The 15,198-nt window shown below is 35.3% G+C and overlaps 2 protein-coding genes across 8 annotated transcripts; both read left to right on the top strand.

Moving 5' to 3' along the window:
- The first annotated feature begins 2,227 nt into the window (after positions 1 to 2,227).
- Positions 2,228 to 5,410, top strand: LOC110655032 (putative disease resistance protein At3g14460). Its single transcript, XM_058150600.1, has 5 exons — positions 2,228 to 2,798; positions 2,925 to 3,340; positions 3,440 to 3,733; positions 3,850 to 4,444; positions 5,265 to 5,410. The coding sequence occupies exons 1-5, from the start codon at positions 2,228 to 2,230 to the stop codon at positions 5,408 to 5,410; spliced, it is 2,022 nt and encodes a 673-aa protein (XP_058006583.1).
- A 2,903-nt stretch (positions 5,411 to 8,313) lies between these two features.
- LOC110654645 (putative disease resistance RPP13-like protein 1) lies at positions 8,314 to 14,370 on the top strand. Of its 7 annotated transcripts, none has more exons than XR_009150484.1 (4): positions 8,314 to 12,662; positions 12,747 to 12,918; positions 13,029 to 13,103; positions 13,738 to 14,370. XR_009150484.1 is itself a non-coding variant. In XM_058150972.1 (3 exons), exons 1-2 carry the CDS (start codon positions 8,519 to 8,521, stop codon positions 12,869 to 12,871), a joined length of 4,269 nt encoding a protein of 1,422 aa, XP_058006955.1. In that variant the 5' UTR covers positions 8,314 to 8,518; the 3' UTR covers positions 12,872 to 12,918; positions 13,029 to 14,370. The 7 variants fall into 7 exon arrangements, 1 of the variants encoding a protein (XP_058006955.1); XR_009150483.1 differs by having other exon boundaries at positions 13,686 to 14,370; XR_009150479.1 differs by having other exon boundaries at positions 13,189 to 14,370.
- The last annotated feature ends 828 nt before the right edge of the window (positions 14,371 to 15,198 follow it).

The raw sequence follows: 15,198 nt of genomic DNA, 5'->3' as shown, positions 1-15,198 counted from the left end.
CGTTCAAGGTTGCACGCCGAGCGGCTCTGATACCACAAATGTAACGGCCCGGCCCACTAGTGATATTGTCCGCTCTAGACCAAAGAGCTCACAGTTTTAAAACGCCTCAACAGAGATTAGGATCAATAGGGATTAGGATTAGGAACCGTCAACTTATGAACCCAGCATCTCTCCCGTGTTCCATTTTTCTTCTTTCCCAGTACCATCTTCCTTTCTCCCCTCACCCTCCATCTCTTCTACGAAATATGCCTCAGATTATAAGAGGAAGTTCACAATGTGTTCCATTATTGGAGAGGCTGCTCTATCTTCTTTGTTTCAGGTGCTCTTTGAAAAGATTGAATACCCTGTGTTTCTCAAGTTTGCTCGTGAAGGTCAGGTCCTTAGTGACATTAGGAAGTGGGAGAAACTGTTGACAAGAATCCAGGCAGTGCTTGAAGATGCAGAGGAGAAGCAGATGTCAAACCGGTTGGTGAAGATGTGGCTGGAAGATCTCAAAGATTTGGCTTACGATGTACAAGACATATTGGATGAGTTCGCTACTGAATCTTTGCAACGCAAGTTGAAGGGAGAACCACAACCACAAGCTGGTGCAAACAAGCTTCGAAAACTCTTGCATTCTGCTGTGAATGCTATCAATCCAGGATCATACATGTTTAACTCAACGATGATCTCGAAGATGAAGTAGATCACTGCCAGATTTCAAGAGATCATAGACTAGAAAAATGATCTGGATTTGACAGAGAATGTATGAAGGAAGTCTTCTAATAAGGTATGTCAACGAACACCGAATACATGTTTGCAATATGAGCCTGAGTGTATGGAAGAGACGGAGATAGAAACAAGATTCTTGACTTGCTCTTGAAGGATGAAGAAAAGATGCAAAAGTTAGCATAATACCCATTATTGGGATGGCTGGGGTGGGTAAACCAACACTTGCTAGGCTTGTATACAACTATGATGCATCGAAACATTTTGATCTAAAAGCGTAGGTTTGCGTATCTGATGAATTCGATATTATGAGAATAACAAAAAGCATTCTTGAAGCGATCACTTTACAGCCTTGTGATCTGATGGAGTCTAAGTTCAACTCAAATTGCACAAGGAATTAGCAGGGAAAAAGTTTTTGATTGTTCTAGATGATGTTTGGAGTGAAAAGTATAAGGATTGGCACGACCTACATTCTCCATTCACGTTTGGAGCACCAGGAAGCAGAGTAATTGTGACCACACATAGTAGAGTTGTTGCACAGATGATAGGAAACCTTGAGTGCCACAATCTTAACTGTATTTCAGATGAAGATTGTTGGTTGGTGTTCACCAAACATGCCTTTGAGAACAGAAGCAATGCTGCACATTCAACCCCGGAAATCATCGTGAAAATGTTGTAAAAAGGTGCGGTGGCTTACCTTTGGCAGCAAGAACTTAGGGTGGCCTTTTACGCTCAAAACCAGAAGAAGAGTGGGAATATATATTGAACAGCAATCTATGGAGTTCACAAGGTGCCCAATGTGATATTCTTCCTGTGCTAAGGTTAATTTACTATCATCTCCCTTCGCATTTAAAGAGGTTTTTTGCCTATTGTGCAATATTTCCTAGATATTATGAATTTCAAGAGAATGAACTAATCCTTTTTTGCATGGCAGAAGGTTTGATCCAGCCACAGGATGATATGAAGCAGATGAAAGAGTTGGGTGGTAAATATTTTTATGATCTCTTATCAAGATCAATTTTTCAAGCATCAAGCAATGGTGAATCAAGATTTATAATGCATGATCTCATGAATGATCTTGCACAATGGGTTGCTGGAAAGACGTGTTTCAGATTGGAAGAAGAATCATCAAGGGTTGAAGAAGAAGCTCGCCATTCCTCTTATGTTCGAGGCGAATTCGATTGCATCAAAAAGTTCCAGCCCTTTCACAAGATCAAGTGTTTACGAACCTTCTTGCCCTTGGCGAAACAAGACACATATGACTGCGGAAGAAATGGCTACTTAATAAGTAATATTCTCTTTGAATTGCTGCCAAAAGCTACGATTTTTAAGAGTGCTGTCTTTCTGTCATTACAACATCAGTGAGGTACCAGATTCAATTGGGGTCTTGAAACATTTAAGATATCTTAACCTTTCACACACTAAAATCAAAACTTTACCAGACTTGATAACTTCACTCAACAACTTGCAAACACTATTGTTGAGAGGATGCCATCGGCTAAAGACATTGCCCTCAGAAATGGGAAATTTGATCAACCTTCGTCATCTGGATATTGCAAATGTAGACTTAGAAGAGATGGCTGTGGGAGTAAAAGAGCTTAAAAATCTCCAAACATTGTCAAATTTTGTTGTGGGCAAAGACAGTAGTGGAGCTGATATAGTAGCCTTGAATGACTTGAAATTTCTTCGAGGGTCACTCCGGATTTCCAAGTTGGGAAATGTGGTTGATGCTCTGCAAGCGAGGGAGGCCGAGTTAATAGATAAGAAGGAACTAGATGCTTTGTCGCTGGAATGGGAATGTGATGATACAAGAAATGAGATAAATAGACTCGATGAAGATGTTCTTGAGTCGCTGCAGCCTCACAAAAAAATGGAAAAGTTATCTATAATAGGCTACACTGGGACAAAATTCCCATCTTGGGTAGTAGAGTTTTCTTTCCAGAATTTAGTTTTCCTAAGGCTAGAGGATTGTAAGAATTGCATCTCCTTGGCACAACTTGGGCAGCTACGTTCTCTGAAACACCTTCTTGTTAATGGGTTGGCTGGTATGAAAAGGGTTGATCTTGAGTTTCTTGGGGATATCTCTGTTGGTAATTGACATCCTTTTCCAGTACTTGAGAGACTCTGTTTTATGAACTGGGAAAGGTAGAACCCAAGTGGAGTTGAATTCCCTTGCTTGAGTGAACTTGTAATTGAAAACTGTTCTCTCATATCAGGAAATTTACCCAGCCATGTTTCTTCTTTGCAAAAGCTTGTGATTCGTGAGTGTCCACAGTTAATCGTATCACTCCCGAAGAGAGTCTCTGTTTTGAAAATTGAAAGGTGCAAAAAGGTGGATTGTAGGTATTTGGTTGACCTTATATCACTAAGCTCTGTGCGATTAAGTGGGATCGAAAACCTTACATCCCTAAAAGATCAGTGCATGGAGCAATTAAAGAGGACCAAAGATTTGACAGTTCAGGGGTTTCATTTTGGCTCTTCTATCTGGGATATTCCGCAATGGGTGTTTGATAAATGTCCCCAACGAACTTCAGCGGTGGCTGCTGGAGAAGATGGGGAGCTCCTACAGTGGTTGAATGGCAGTGAACTTGAATTTTTGGAGTTACGTGGTTGTATAAATCTTACAAAACTGGCAAAATGGCTCCATAGCGTCAAGTCCTTCAGAAACTAAAGTCCCTCTTTCGCATCATGTGTTGGTACCTTCCTACTGGCTAATTATTCTCTTTCCAAGCCGAGAGTGATTCGCATTGACAATTGCTATGATCTCACTTCTTTACCCGATGCAATGATTTACAAAAGTACATGTCTTGAAGAGATGAAAATTGAAAGCTGTCGTTCTCTGAAGTCCCTTGTAAGAGGCCAGCTACCTCCAACTCTAAAAAGGCTGGTGGTAGATTCTTGCCCTGAGTTGAGGAGCTTGTCACCGGGTGGAAATTTACCAGCCAGGCTTCAACACCTCGAGATTGTTGACTGCTTTGAGTTGAAATCAATAGCTGGGAGGTTCGGCAATAACACATTCTTGAACGTATTCAGATTAAAAATTGCTATTATCTGAATTCTTTACCCAACGACATGGGTTTGCTCATCAATCTTCAGGAGATTAGTATTTGTTTCTGTACAAATCTTGTTTCCTTCCCGCAGGGAGGTTTGGCCACGGCCTGTCTAAAAAAACTCCAAATGCACAGATGTGAGAGACTAGAGGCCCTTCCTGGGAACATTCACAATCTCCTATCACTTCAACAATTAGAGATATTTAATTGTCCAGGCATCGTATCCTTTCCAAAACAAGGCTTCCCCACCAACCTAAAAACATTTCGGATTTACAGTCCTGTGATCTGTAAGGTACTGTTTGAATGGGGCTTGCACAAATTCGCCTCTCTTACAGAGCTCAATATTAAAGGTGGATATCCCAGTATGATGTCCTTTCCAGAAGATGAGATGGGAATGATACTGCCTACCTCTCTTGCCAAGCTACACATTAGAGACTTTCCAAAGCTGGAATACCTCTCCATCAAGGGGTTTCAAAACCTCACTTCACTTGAATATCTGTCTCTCCAAGCTTGGCCCAGGCTTGCCTCTTTTCCAAGCAATGGTCTGTCTCCCTCACTTTTGAAACTTTTTATCAAGGATTGTCCTCTACTTAAACAAAGATGCCAAACGGGTAAAGGGCAAGAATGGCTGAAAATAGCCTACATTCCTAGTGTTGGGATAGATGAAAGACCTGTCTTTGACCCAGGTAAACCAATTTTAAGAATAACAACTGAAAGCTTCTTTTTATTAGACGTCAATTGGGATTTTAAACTCTTCGTGAAAATAACTCCTATGCAATGGAATTTAAGACCCTATTTATTTTATGACGCATGCTTCATATTTCTTTATAACATTCCTGTTGTGTTTTAAATGTAGAACTAGAGTTTGAAGCTCTATTGTGAAGAGGAACAGACAGGTGGTGACACTGAAGATCTTTTGGTCCAGAAACTGTACTCTGCTTAAATAAAGTCACCACAAAAGTAAAGGGCAATTATCCCGTCTTTAAACCAGGTAATCGACTTTAAAATAACTGAGCTGTTTACCATACTGAGTCATTAGTCTTTGTGTATCTAACTTGTCTGTTATGCTATAAATGAAGAAAGTGACCTCAAGAGGATAGGATGGATAATGACTAGGAAAAAAAATGGAGGATTATTACTTAGAAGAGGAAGTAACAGACCGTGACCCTCAAGAGGAATAATAATTTCATGTTGTGCTAGGAGAAAGTGACGTCAATTTGGATAAAATTTCTGTTCGAGTAATTTCAGGTTGTGTGATGAAACTGTTTATGTTGTTAATGGGCAATTCATGCTATTTCCCACAAAGACTAATTCATGTTTTGATGTTCCTCTATTTTGCGTTTGTATGTGTTCTGTTGCCCTGCGCTTAAACAAAGATCCCACAAAGCTAATGGACAAGAATGGTTGCAAATAGAGCCTACACCCTCTAATTCAATTGATATACTATCTCTATTAAATAGAATAGATGCTACATTATCCACAATCTGCCTTTATGATAGTTGATAGATGCTACATATATACTTGTTCGTGCTATATCGGTGGCTAGTGACAATGAAAAGGAAGAAACATTAGTGACTACAAGGAAGGAGACGATTAACATAATTAGCAAGAGACCTTTCGAAGGCATCATACTAGAACCTTGGTACAACTGAAGGGAGCTTCCCAAAGTCATCATCACAATTTACAATAAAATCTCTTCTTTCAACTGTAAGTGAGAAGAGCTTTACAAACCCAAAAAGGAAAGGGAAAATTTGTCACAGAATTATTTAGATCTCATTCTGCCAAAGCCTGTGGAACATTCCATCTGCTACAATGTAAAAACTTCAAAGCCTAAAATAGACTAACTGGGCGGGAATCAACACAAATAGAAAGAACAAGACTCACCAAAACACCATGTTCTGAACATGTTTGAAGATAGTGTAAATTTCTACATGCTTCTGCACCATCACCTAAATCTATTTCTTTACAGCACCAGCAGGTTCTGGTGGTGCCTTGACAATACTGTGGTGCCTTGACAATACTTAGTTGACCACCTTCCTTGTTAGCAATAGTGGCTGCTTTCACCTCATTACACTGGGTAATGAATTTGCTTAACACCTGTTCCCATCAGAAAAAGGCCATCAGTAAAACTTAGAAACAGAATTCAAAACACAATCATCATATACAAGAACAAATATGGATGATAATATACATGCCGTTGCATGAATGTGCATCACCTTATGCTGGGTTAAACAACATTCTCTTAGGTTACTTGAATCTCTCTCTCCCCATTTTTCCATTTTCATGGCTAGCAAATTAGAATATAATATGTTTCAATACGTCTAGATTTTATGAGCTTTTGCATGATTAGAACATTCAAATCCAGCCATATTTTAGGTTAAAATCCAACTAGAAGTGAGTGTTAATAAAAATTATGCGAAAAAGTGAAGGAAATTAAACTTACTCTGCCAACATCTATCTCCTTTAATCTCTTTGATGGCTTCACAAATCTCTTCCCTGAAAACAATAAGGAAAAAAAAAGTGTAAATATTTCCTGAAATTAATAAATAATCATAAAAAAACAGATACAAGTATAAATTGATAGAGAACTTTTCGGGTAATAGGGATTTTTCCATGGCCATTAGGAGGGATTGCTTTCTTCTTTTGTTGTCCTTTGAATAGACAGCCTTTCTGTGTCATTGTTAGGGGCTTGTTCAGCTCCTGCTATTTAGCAAACAACAGGCTTAAATAAATAAGTTCGTTGTAAAGCGACGTCGTGGCATGAGTGCGACAACTAATGTCAACTATTGTCAAGGAAATCTTGAAATGTGGTTAACGTGTGTAAACGACGTTGTACTTAAGTGCAACCAAATGGGAAGAAAGGTCCAAATCAATTTATTTCTTTAGTAAATTATTTAAAATGACTTGGTTTTCTATAAATTCCATTGCTTGTTATTTGTGTGATTTAATCTTTATATATATAATTTTTTAAATTTTCATATATAATATGATATTATTGTAATTTAATAATTTTTAATTAAATTTAATTATTCATTATCATGATATCAAATTATATATTTTACTTTTAATTAATGTTAGTTCAAATAAATTGTAAGAAACAAGGCAGCACAGGCACGACACAAGGCAGCACTCTTAGGATAAGCAACAGACCAGGTTAGTTATTTTAGGCGGTGGAAATTCTTATCTAAATAATATTACATTATGAATTTTAAATTTATATGAATTTTAAAATTAATTTAAATAATAAAAAAATATAATTATAAATAATTTTTAATAAATAAAATTAAAATTACAAATTACTTTATTTAAAATTATAATATGATTTTATGTATAAATGAAATTAATATTAAAATAATATTCAAAAATTAATTTATATTAATTATAGAAATTAAAATTATATAAAAATTTAGTGATAAATAAGTCGTTAAAAATTATGAACGATAAATTATTATAAATAGGTAATTACATATATTATTAATGAGTAAATTATCGCTAAATATTATTAGTGCTGAATAATATAAATTATATTTTATTGCTAAATATTATTAATAACAAATACTATAAATAACAACATATATTTTTATTATTAAACTATATTATTAGTGATAAATTTATATATTTACTGCTATAAATACAAGTTTATAAATATTTTTATAAATAATATAAATTATAAAAAATATTTTAGCAAATTCAATATATTATTTTCTGCTTTTATATATATATATATTAATTTTTGAAACGCGTTACACATATAATTTCTTACAATTTTTAATTATTTTATTTATAAATATTAAATATTAATTTATAGTATATATATATTTTTCGTAATTATGTTTTTAAATATTTGTTTTAATATTATAATAATAATAATAATAATAATAATAATAATAATTTCATATTATTATTAATCAATAATTCCATATCATTTTTAAGATCTAGTTTTGCACTAAAAACTAAGAAATGTTTAATTTTTGCCTATTTTCCTTTTTTTTAAAGACTTTTTTCTTTATAATTATTTTATTTAATAAATAAATTCTATTTACATTAAAATTTAAGTATTTGTGCAAATTTGTATTTTTATTTCAATTTTAATAAGAGTATAATTCAATTAAAATATATATATATATATTTTAAATTTTTCTGAAAAGAAACCATATGATATGTTTAAAAGCTTTTCTTCCCCTTTAATTTTTTTTTTTGAAAAATAAGTTGTTTGTTGTTATTATCTTATTACTTTTTAAATATATTTATAAAAATTATTATTGTAAATAATTAAAATTAATAATAAAAGGGGTCATATAAAAAGATAATGATGCATTAAAAATAAATAAAAATAATTCATTTCAAAATATATATTAAAAAATATCCTATTTTAAAATCATAAATAACATCATAAGTATGCTAATCACTATGCACATTATGCGTCAAGAAGATTGTGTGGTTGATTTTATTGTTTTAATTTTTTATATTTTATATTATTTTAATTATTAAAATTACATTTTTCCAAAAAAAAATTATTAAAATTATATATATATATAAATGTGCACTTCCACTTTCTTTTTGGCGAGAGACAGCTTTAGTTTGTTAAAGAAAAAGGAGATAAGCTTTAATTGTTCCTCTTCTCCTTTTCCTCTCTGAGCTTCAACTTTCTTTTCTCTGCGATTCCCTTCCCCTGTTTCTCTCTCTCTCTCTCTCTGAGCTTAAAACCCCTGTACTTCTCTTGAGCCCAACTTCAATTCTGCTATTTCTGCGAGGAAACCATGTCTTTCATTGGAGAGGCAGCCCTATCGGCTTTGATGGAAGCGTTGTTGGCCAAGTTGGTCTTACCTGAAATGCTGAGCTTCTTACGTCAAGGGAAAGTAGATGCTGAGATTAAGAAGTGGGAAAAAATGTTGCGCAAAATTCAGTCTGTTCTAGAAGATGCAGAGGAGAAGCAAATGACAAACAAGCAGGTGAAGATGTGGCTGAGCGAGCTCCAAGACTTGGCTTACGATGTGGAGGACATCTTGGACGAGTTTGCTATGGAATCTTTGCAACGCAAGCTAGAGGGAGAACCTCAAGCCTCCACAAGTAGGGTTCGAAAACTCATTCCAACTTGTTGTACTAATTTTAGTCCAAGAGCTGTCACGTTTAATTTTGAGATGCTGTCCAAGATAAAGGAGATAACCACCAGATTCAAAGACATTACAGCGCAGAAGGATGATCTGAATTTGAGAGAGATTGTTGTGGGGCCATCTAGACAGGTATGGCAACGACCTCAGAGTTCATGTTTGCAAGATGAACCTCAAGTGTATGGCAGAGATGAAGATAAAAGGAAGATACTTGATTTGCTCTTAAGTGATGAAACAAGCAGTGCAAAGGTTGGAGTCGTACCCGTTGTTGGGATGGGTGGGGTGGGTAAAACAACGCTAGCCCGGCTTGTATACAATGATGAAGCTTTGTTGCATTTTCATCCCAAAGCATGGGTTCATGTGTCTGAAGTTTTTGACAGTTTGGGAATAACAAAGAGCATTCTTGAGTCTATCACTTTGAAGCACTGTGAAATGAAGGAACTTAATCAAGTTCAACTGGCATTACAGAAAGAACTAGCAGGGAAGAAGTTTTTTATTGTTTTAGACGATGTTTGGAGTGAGAATTATGAAGATTGGATTGCTTTACGTCCCCCTTTTATGAATGGAGCACCAGGATGTAGAATACTAGTGACAACAAGAAGTACAATTGTTGCACAAAAGATGGGGACAGTTGATTTTCACAGGCTGGAAAGTATTTCAGATGATGATTGTTGGTTGTTGTTTACAAAGCATGCCTTTGGGAATGGAAGAGCTAATGCACCTGCAAATTGGGAAATCATTCGTGAAAAAGTCATAACTAAGTGTGGTGGCTTGCCTTTGGCAGCTAGAACTTTGGGTGGCCTTTTGCGGGCAAAACATGAAAATGAGTGGGAAGATATGTTGAATAGCAATATATGGAATACACCAGATGACAACAGTGGTATTCTTCCTGTGTTAAGATTAAGTTATCATCATCTTCCCTCAAATTTAAAGAGGTGTTTTGCCTATTGTGCAATTCTTCCGAAGGATTATGAATTTTTGGAGAAGGAATTGATCCTTTTATGGATGGCAGAAGGTTTGATTCAGCCGCTTGATGGTGAAAGACAACCAGAAGATGTAGGTGCCGAGTACTTTCAGGATCTATTGTCCAGATCACTTCTTCAAGCATCAATTAAGGGGGAATCCATGTTTGTAATGCATGATCTTGTGAATGACCTAGCACAGTGGGTTGCTGGAGAGACCAGCATCAAATTGGAGATTAAGTCAATGGTTGGTGAGCAATTCAAGAAAGAAAGAGCTCGTCACTTGTCTTACATTCCTGGCGAATTTGATGGCATCAAAAGATTTGAACCTGTTCACAAGATGAAGTGTTTACGAGCCTTCTTGCCTTTGCCACTTTACAAAGGTAACTGCTTGACAAATAATGTTCCTTCTGATTTGTTGCCAAAGCTAAGGTGTTTAAGAGTGCTATCATTTGAGTGTTACAACCTCTATGAGTTACCAGATTCAATTGGTGACTTGAAACGTTTAAGGTACCTAAACCTTTCATACACAAAAATCAGAATTGTACCTGAGCCTGCAACTTCACTATACAGCTTACAAACACTGTTGTTGGAGGGATGTCGACATATAAAGAAATTGCCTTCAAGAATAGGAAATTTGATTAACTTGCGCCATCTTGATTTTGCAAATGTCAACTTGGTAGACGGGATGCCAGTGGAAGTAAAAGAATTGAAAAATCTCCGGACACTGTCTTATTTTCCAGTCGGCAAAAGTGGTGGACTTAATATATCAGCCTTGGCGAACTTAAAATTTCTGCGAGGGAAACTCCACATTACAGGATTGGAGAATGTGATTGATGCTCGACATGCTTGGCAGGCCAACTTGATAGATAAAAAGGACCTAGATGCTTTGCTACTAGAATGGAAAGACGATGTTATGCGGAATGAGAGACTTGACAAAGATATTCTTGATGGGCTGCAACCTCATAGAAAACTAAAAGAACTCACTGTGAAAAGCTATAGTGGCACCAAATTTTCCTCCTGGGTAGGGGATCCTTTATTCCATAATCTGGTGTCCATAAGGTTAGAGGACTGCAAGAATTGCATTTCCTTGCCACAACTTGGCCTACTTTCATCTCTCAAAAACCTTTTTGTCAAAGGGATGTCTGGTGTAAAACAGGTTGGTCAAGAATTTTGTGGGGGGAACAATTTAAATCATTTTCTAACTCTCGAGACTCTGCACCTTATTGACATGGATGAATTGGAAGAATGGAATCCATGTGAGGTTGAATTCCCATGCTTGCATGAGCTTGAGATTAAAGATTGTCCTAGTCTATCAGGGAAGTTACCCAGCCATCTTTCTTCAATTAAAAGGCTTGTGATTAGGAACTGTTTCCAGTTGGTGGTTTTGCTTCCGAGCCTTCCAATGCTCTGTGAACTGGAAATCAGAGAATGCAAAGCGGTGGATTTTACAAATATGGTTAACTTTGGGTCTCCAACTTATGTGGTACTACAGGGAATTTCAAATTTCTTATCACTTACAGAGGAGTTCATGCTAGGATTACAAAAGGCCAAAACTTTGACCATTAAGGGACATTTTCCTTGCCCACGTCAGTTCACTTCTGAGGCTAGCAGTCAGCTTGAAATTATGAAATTAGAATTTTGTGAAAGCCTGCTGCACTGGTCTCTTAACCTAGCGTCCCTTAGACTGCTAACAATTGACTGGTGCACAACACTTGTTTCCTTTCCAGAAGCTAGTTTTCCTCCAATGCTGAGATCCATTCGGATTAGAAGGTGCATGGCTCTCACATCTTTGCCAGATTACAGCAATGCTTGTCTTGAAGACATGGAAATTTCTTTCTGCAACTCTCTGGTGTCATTTGGAATAGGCCAGCTACCTCCAACTCTAAAATGTCTGGAGATAAGACATTGCCGGAATTTGCAAAGCTTGTTGGATGAGGAAGAAGGTTCTTTTTCCTCTGGTAATACATCCAATCTTGAGTATTTGCAAATTTACGAATGTGACTCTCTTACGTCATTATCATCTGGAACGAAGTTATTACCCCGGCTAAAAGAGCTTCGCATTTGCCATTGCTCAAGGTTGCAGTCAATAGCTGAGAGATTTGGCAACACATCTCTCGAATATATGAAGATTAAATATTGTTATAATCTTAAATCTTTACCAGACAACCTTCACATGCACATCAATCTCCGTAAGATAAGCATAGTTCACTGTCCAAGTCTTATTTCCTTCCCATGCAGAGGGTTGCCTCCATCCTCTTTGAAACGGCTTCAGATTGAAGTTTGTAAGAAACTTGAGGCCCTTCCTGATAACATACACAACCTCACATCTCTTCAAGTATTGGTACTACATAATTGTCAAGGCATTGTATCATTTCCAGAAGAAGGTTTTCCGGCCAACCTCGTGAAACTTGATATTTCTTTTAGCAACATCTGCAAGCCACTGTTTGAGTGGGGGTTGCACAGATTTGCTTCTCTCAGAGAACTTTGTATTCGAGGAGGATGTTCAGACCTGGTATCCTTTCCACAGGATGAAATGGGAATGATGCTGCCTACCTCACTTACCGACCTGTCCATTGGAGACTTTCCGAATCTTGAATACCTCTCTATTAAGGCGTTTCAAAACCTTGCCTCACTTGAACTTCTTTCGGTCCAGAATTGCCCGAAGTTGGCCTCTTTCCCAAAGAATCTGCCTCCATCACTTTTGGCACTGTATATAAATAATTGCCCTCTGCTAAAACAAAGTTGCCAAAAGAATAAGGGGGAAGAATGGTCCAAGATAGCCCACATTCCCTGTGTTGAGATAGATATGAGATCTGCCTTTAAACCAGGTAATCAATTTAAAATTATAATTCAAAGCAATTTACTTTTGTAGGTCTGTCTGTATTAACATGTTTGTTGTGCTATAAATGAAGAAAATGATTCTGAAGAGGATGAAATGGATAGTGATGAAGAGGATAAAATGGAAAGTGATGAGGAAGAAATGGATACTGAACTTGGAGAGGAAGAAACAGATAGTGACTCTGAAGAGGAAGAATAAGAGAATTAAAGCTTGTACAATTTATAATACAGATAGACAGTGTTCTGGTAGATCCTTTCTCGAGTTCAATTTATAATAAAATTTTGTTCATAGCTTCTTTGTCTGTATTTATCACCTCTATTTATATTAACTGGAAACAAGGTTTTCTGGATTGCAGATAGTGTGATGAGGCTGCTTATGTTTTCAAGACGTAAGCTGACTGCCTTCCTATAAAGGATACACAAGGAAACAGGTTTGTCAGTACTCGTAACATTTAGTTTTTGGTTAGCTGTTTGTGTCCTGCAGAGGACACTGATCAAAGTTGCAATCTATTTTAGGAGCTGGTTATATCATCTGTAAGAAGCGACATTCTATTTAGTTGGCTATTATGATACATTGCCGCATATGATTTCTGCTGTAGCAGTCATATCATGAAGAAGCCAATCCACATTAACGATTGATAGGAAGTTTGAGCAGCCATCATGTAGTTTGCAGCAGGTTAATGTTATTTTTGGTTTTTAGCCTTCTTGTTGACAGGTCATTGAAAATTGATATCTTAAGTTAAAGAATGATAAGAGGGAGGATTCTTGATTCTCCAAAAACTGTGTCTCACAGAGGAAGAAATACACCTATTGCACCTTCACGTTATTAGAAGATGTAATATTTTAGTGCAAGCAAACTTGATATGCATGTGTGGTACTTTCAGTTCTTGTAGGTGAGTCTCTTATTTGGCTACTTAAACGTCACTTAGGAATATAGGACTTCTTATGTAAAGAGATCCCAAACCCTCCAATGGTCCAACCTGATAAATTGTTACTCTTTTTTCATTGTTCAGGTTGACATCCGTTTCTCTGAATCATATGCATTGTCTGCTTCTGCCGCTGCAGGGATCCTCTTTAAAGATAAGCATGAAGTGAAGAAGACAAGTCTGAACTCTCCACGAGAACGGGAATATTGAGACAAATGTCTGTGTCAATGAATGGCGTGCTGTTTTTCTCGCTCTTTTATCCACTGACTGGTCTCGCAGAGCTGATCACTAGAAGAAGAAACAAGAAGAAGATTGGCACAGCAATACCCGTCACAATAAGAGAATTGTGAAAGTTATGATTTTTGCTCATCAGGACACAAAACCTCAAACATTGGGATCGCTTTTTAATAGAAGGGTGAGCAGCTAAACCTCATGTCCTTTGATGGGGTTGTCCTCTACAAAGCTGAGACAGCTTTGATTCTGAAGAAGTTCATAGCCTTCCTGAACCAGCTGCACAAACTCACATCTCATCAAGGAATAAACGATGGAAGTCATCATTGGCATATTCATGAAATGCCCTCAAACCTCCATTATCACAAATTCATAAAAATCTTCCACCTTTCAAAAATCAAAATCAGTGATCAGAAACAAAAGCCAACGAGTCATTGCATGTACTTTTATCCCATTTCAATTTGATACTTTTCCTGTAGAAACATATTAACTGTATATATATATATTCAAAATAATTTCAATCTTAATTGATTTTATGCCATTTAACTATATTATTATTGGAATTACTTTAATTATTATAATCATAAATAAAATATTTTGAGGGTATTTTTTATCGTATTTAATTCACTTAATTTCCACTCCGATGATGGCCTTATTAAGGTTTTCCACTCTCCTAATTAAAGTAATTGCAGTAAGCATTTGATGTATCATCTAACTTTATAATTACAATTTTTTAAATTTTATTAATTTTAAAAAATGTACACTTTATAAAAAAATAAAATAATTTTATAAAATTTTACAACTCAAAAAGATTTTTTAAAATAATTAATTGTAAAAAAATTTATTAACTTAATAAAAAAATAAAACTACTAAACGTTAACAATATTATATATATAGTATTATTTAAAGACAATATCAAACAGGAAAAATAACAAAAAAAAATCTCAAAATTTATTTTTTTTTATAATTGCATTCTATTTTTTTATATAATTGCATTCTAATATTTATACAATTATAATTTGACATTAATTACACTATTAAAAATTAATAAAATTATCATCTAATATAATTGAGATGACAGTTTTATTAATTTTTAATTATATAATAAAGTAATTTTAATTAAAATTTAAAAATAATTTAAATAATTTAATTAAATATTAAAAGAACACAGTTTTAATAAACAATTTCATTTATTAAAACTAATTTGTAAATAATTAAATTTAGTAATTTAACATATTAGTTTGATATTTATTAAATAGTATTAAAATAAATAGTGAATACGAGATTTTATGACTTGTTTTGTTTTTTATAGCATTTACTATTATATTATTCATTAATTAAATTTAAAAATAAATAACCTATTTTAATT

This window comes from Hevea brasiliensis, chromosome 8 (genome assembly GCF_030052815.1).
Source record: "Hevea brasiliensis isolate MT/VB/25A 57/8 chromosome 8, ASM3005281v1, whole genome shotgun sequence".
Lineage (NCBI taxonomy): Eukaryota > Viridiplantae > Streptophyta > Magnoliopsida > Malpighiales > Euphorbiaceae > Hevea > Hevea brasiliensis.
This window is presented reverse-complemented; position numbering and strand designations above follow the sequence as displayed.

Excerpts from the sequence above, each read along its gene's own strand:
- LOC110655032 (XM_058150600.1), top strand. The coding sequence starts at position 2,228 with ATGGGAAATTTGATCAACCTTCGTCATCTGGATATTGCAAATGTAGAC. Across the intron at positions 2,799-2,924 it reads TCTTGGGGATATCTCTGTTG|GAAATTTACCCAGCCATGTT; the intron begins GTAATTGACATC and ends CTCTCATATCAG. Across the intron at positions 3,341-3,439 it reads GTATAAATCTTACAAAACTG|CCGAGAGTGATTCGCATTGA; the intron begins GCAAAATGGCTC and ends TCTCTTTCCAAG.
- LOC110654645 (XM_058150972.1), top strand. The coding sequence starts at position 8,519 with ATGTCTTTCATTGGAGAGGCAGCCCTATCGGCTTTGATGGAAGCGTTG. Across the intron at positions 12,663-12,746 it reads GAGATCTGCCTTTAAACCAG|AAAATGATTCTGAAGAGGAT; the intron begins GTAATCAATTTA and ends CTATAAATGAAG.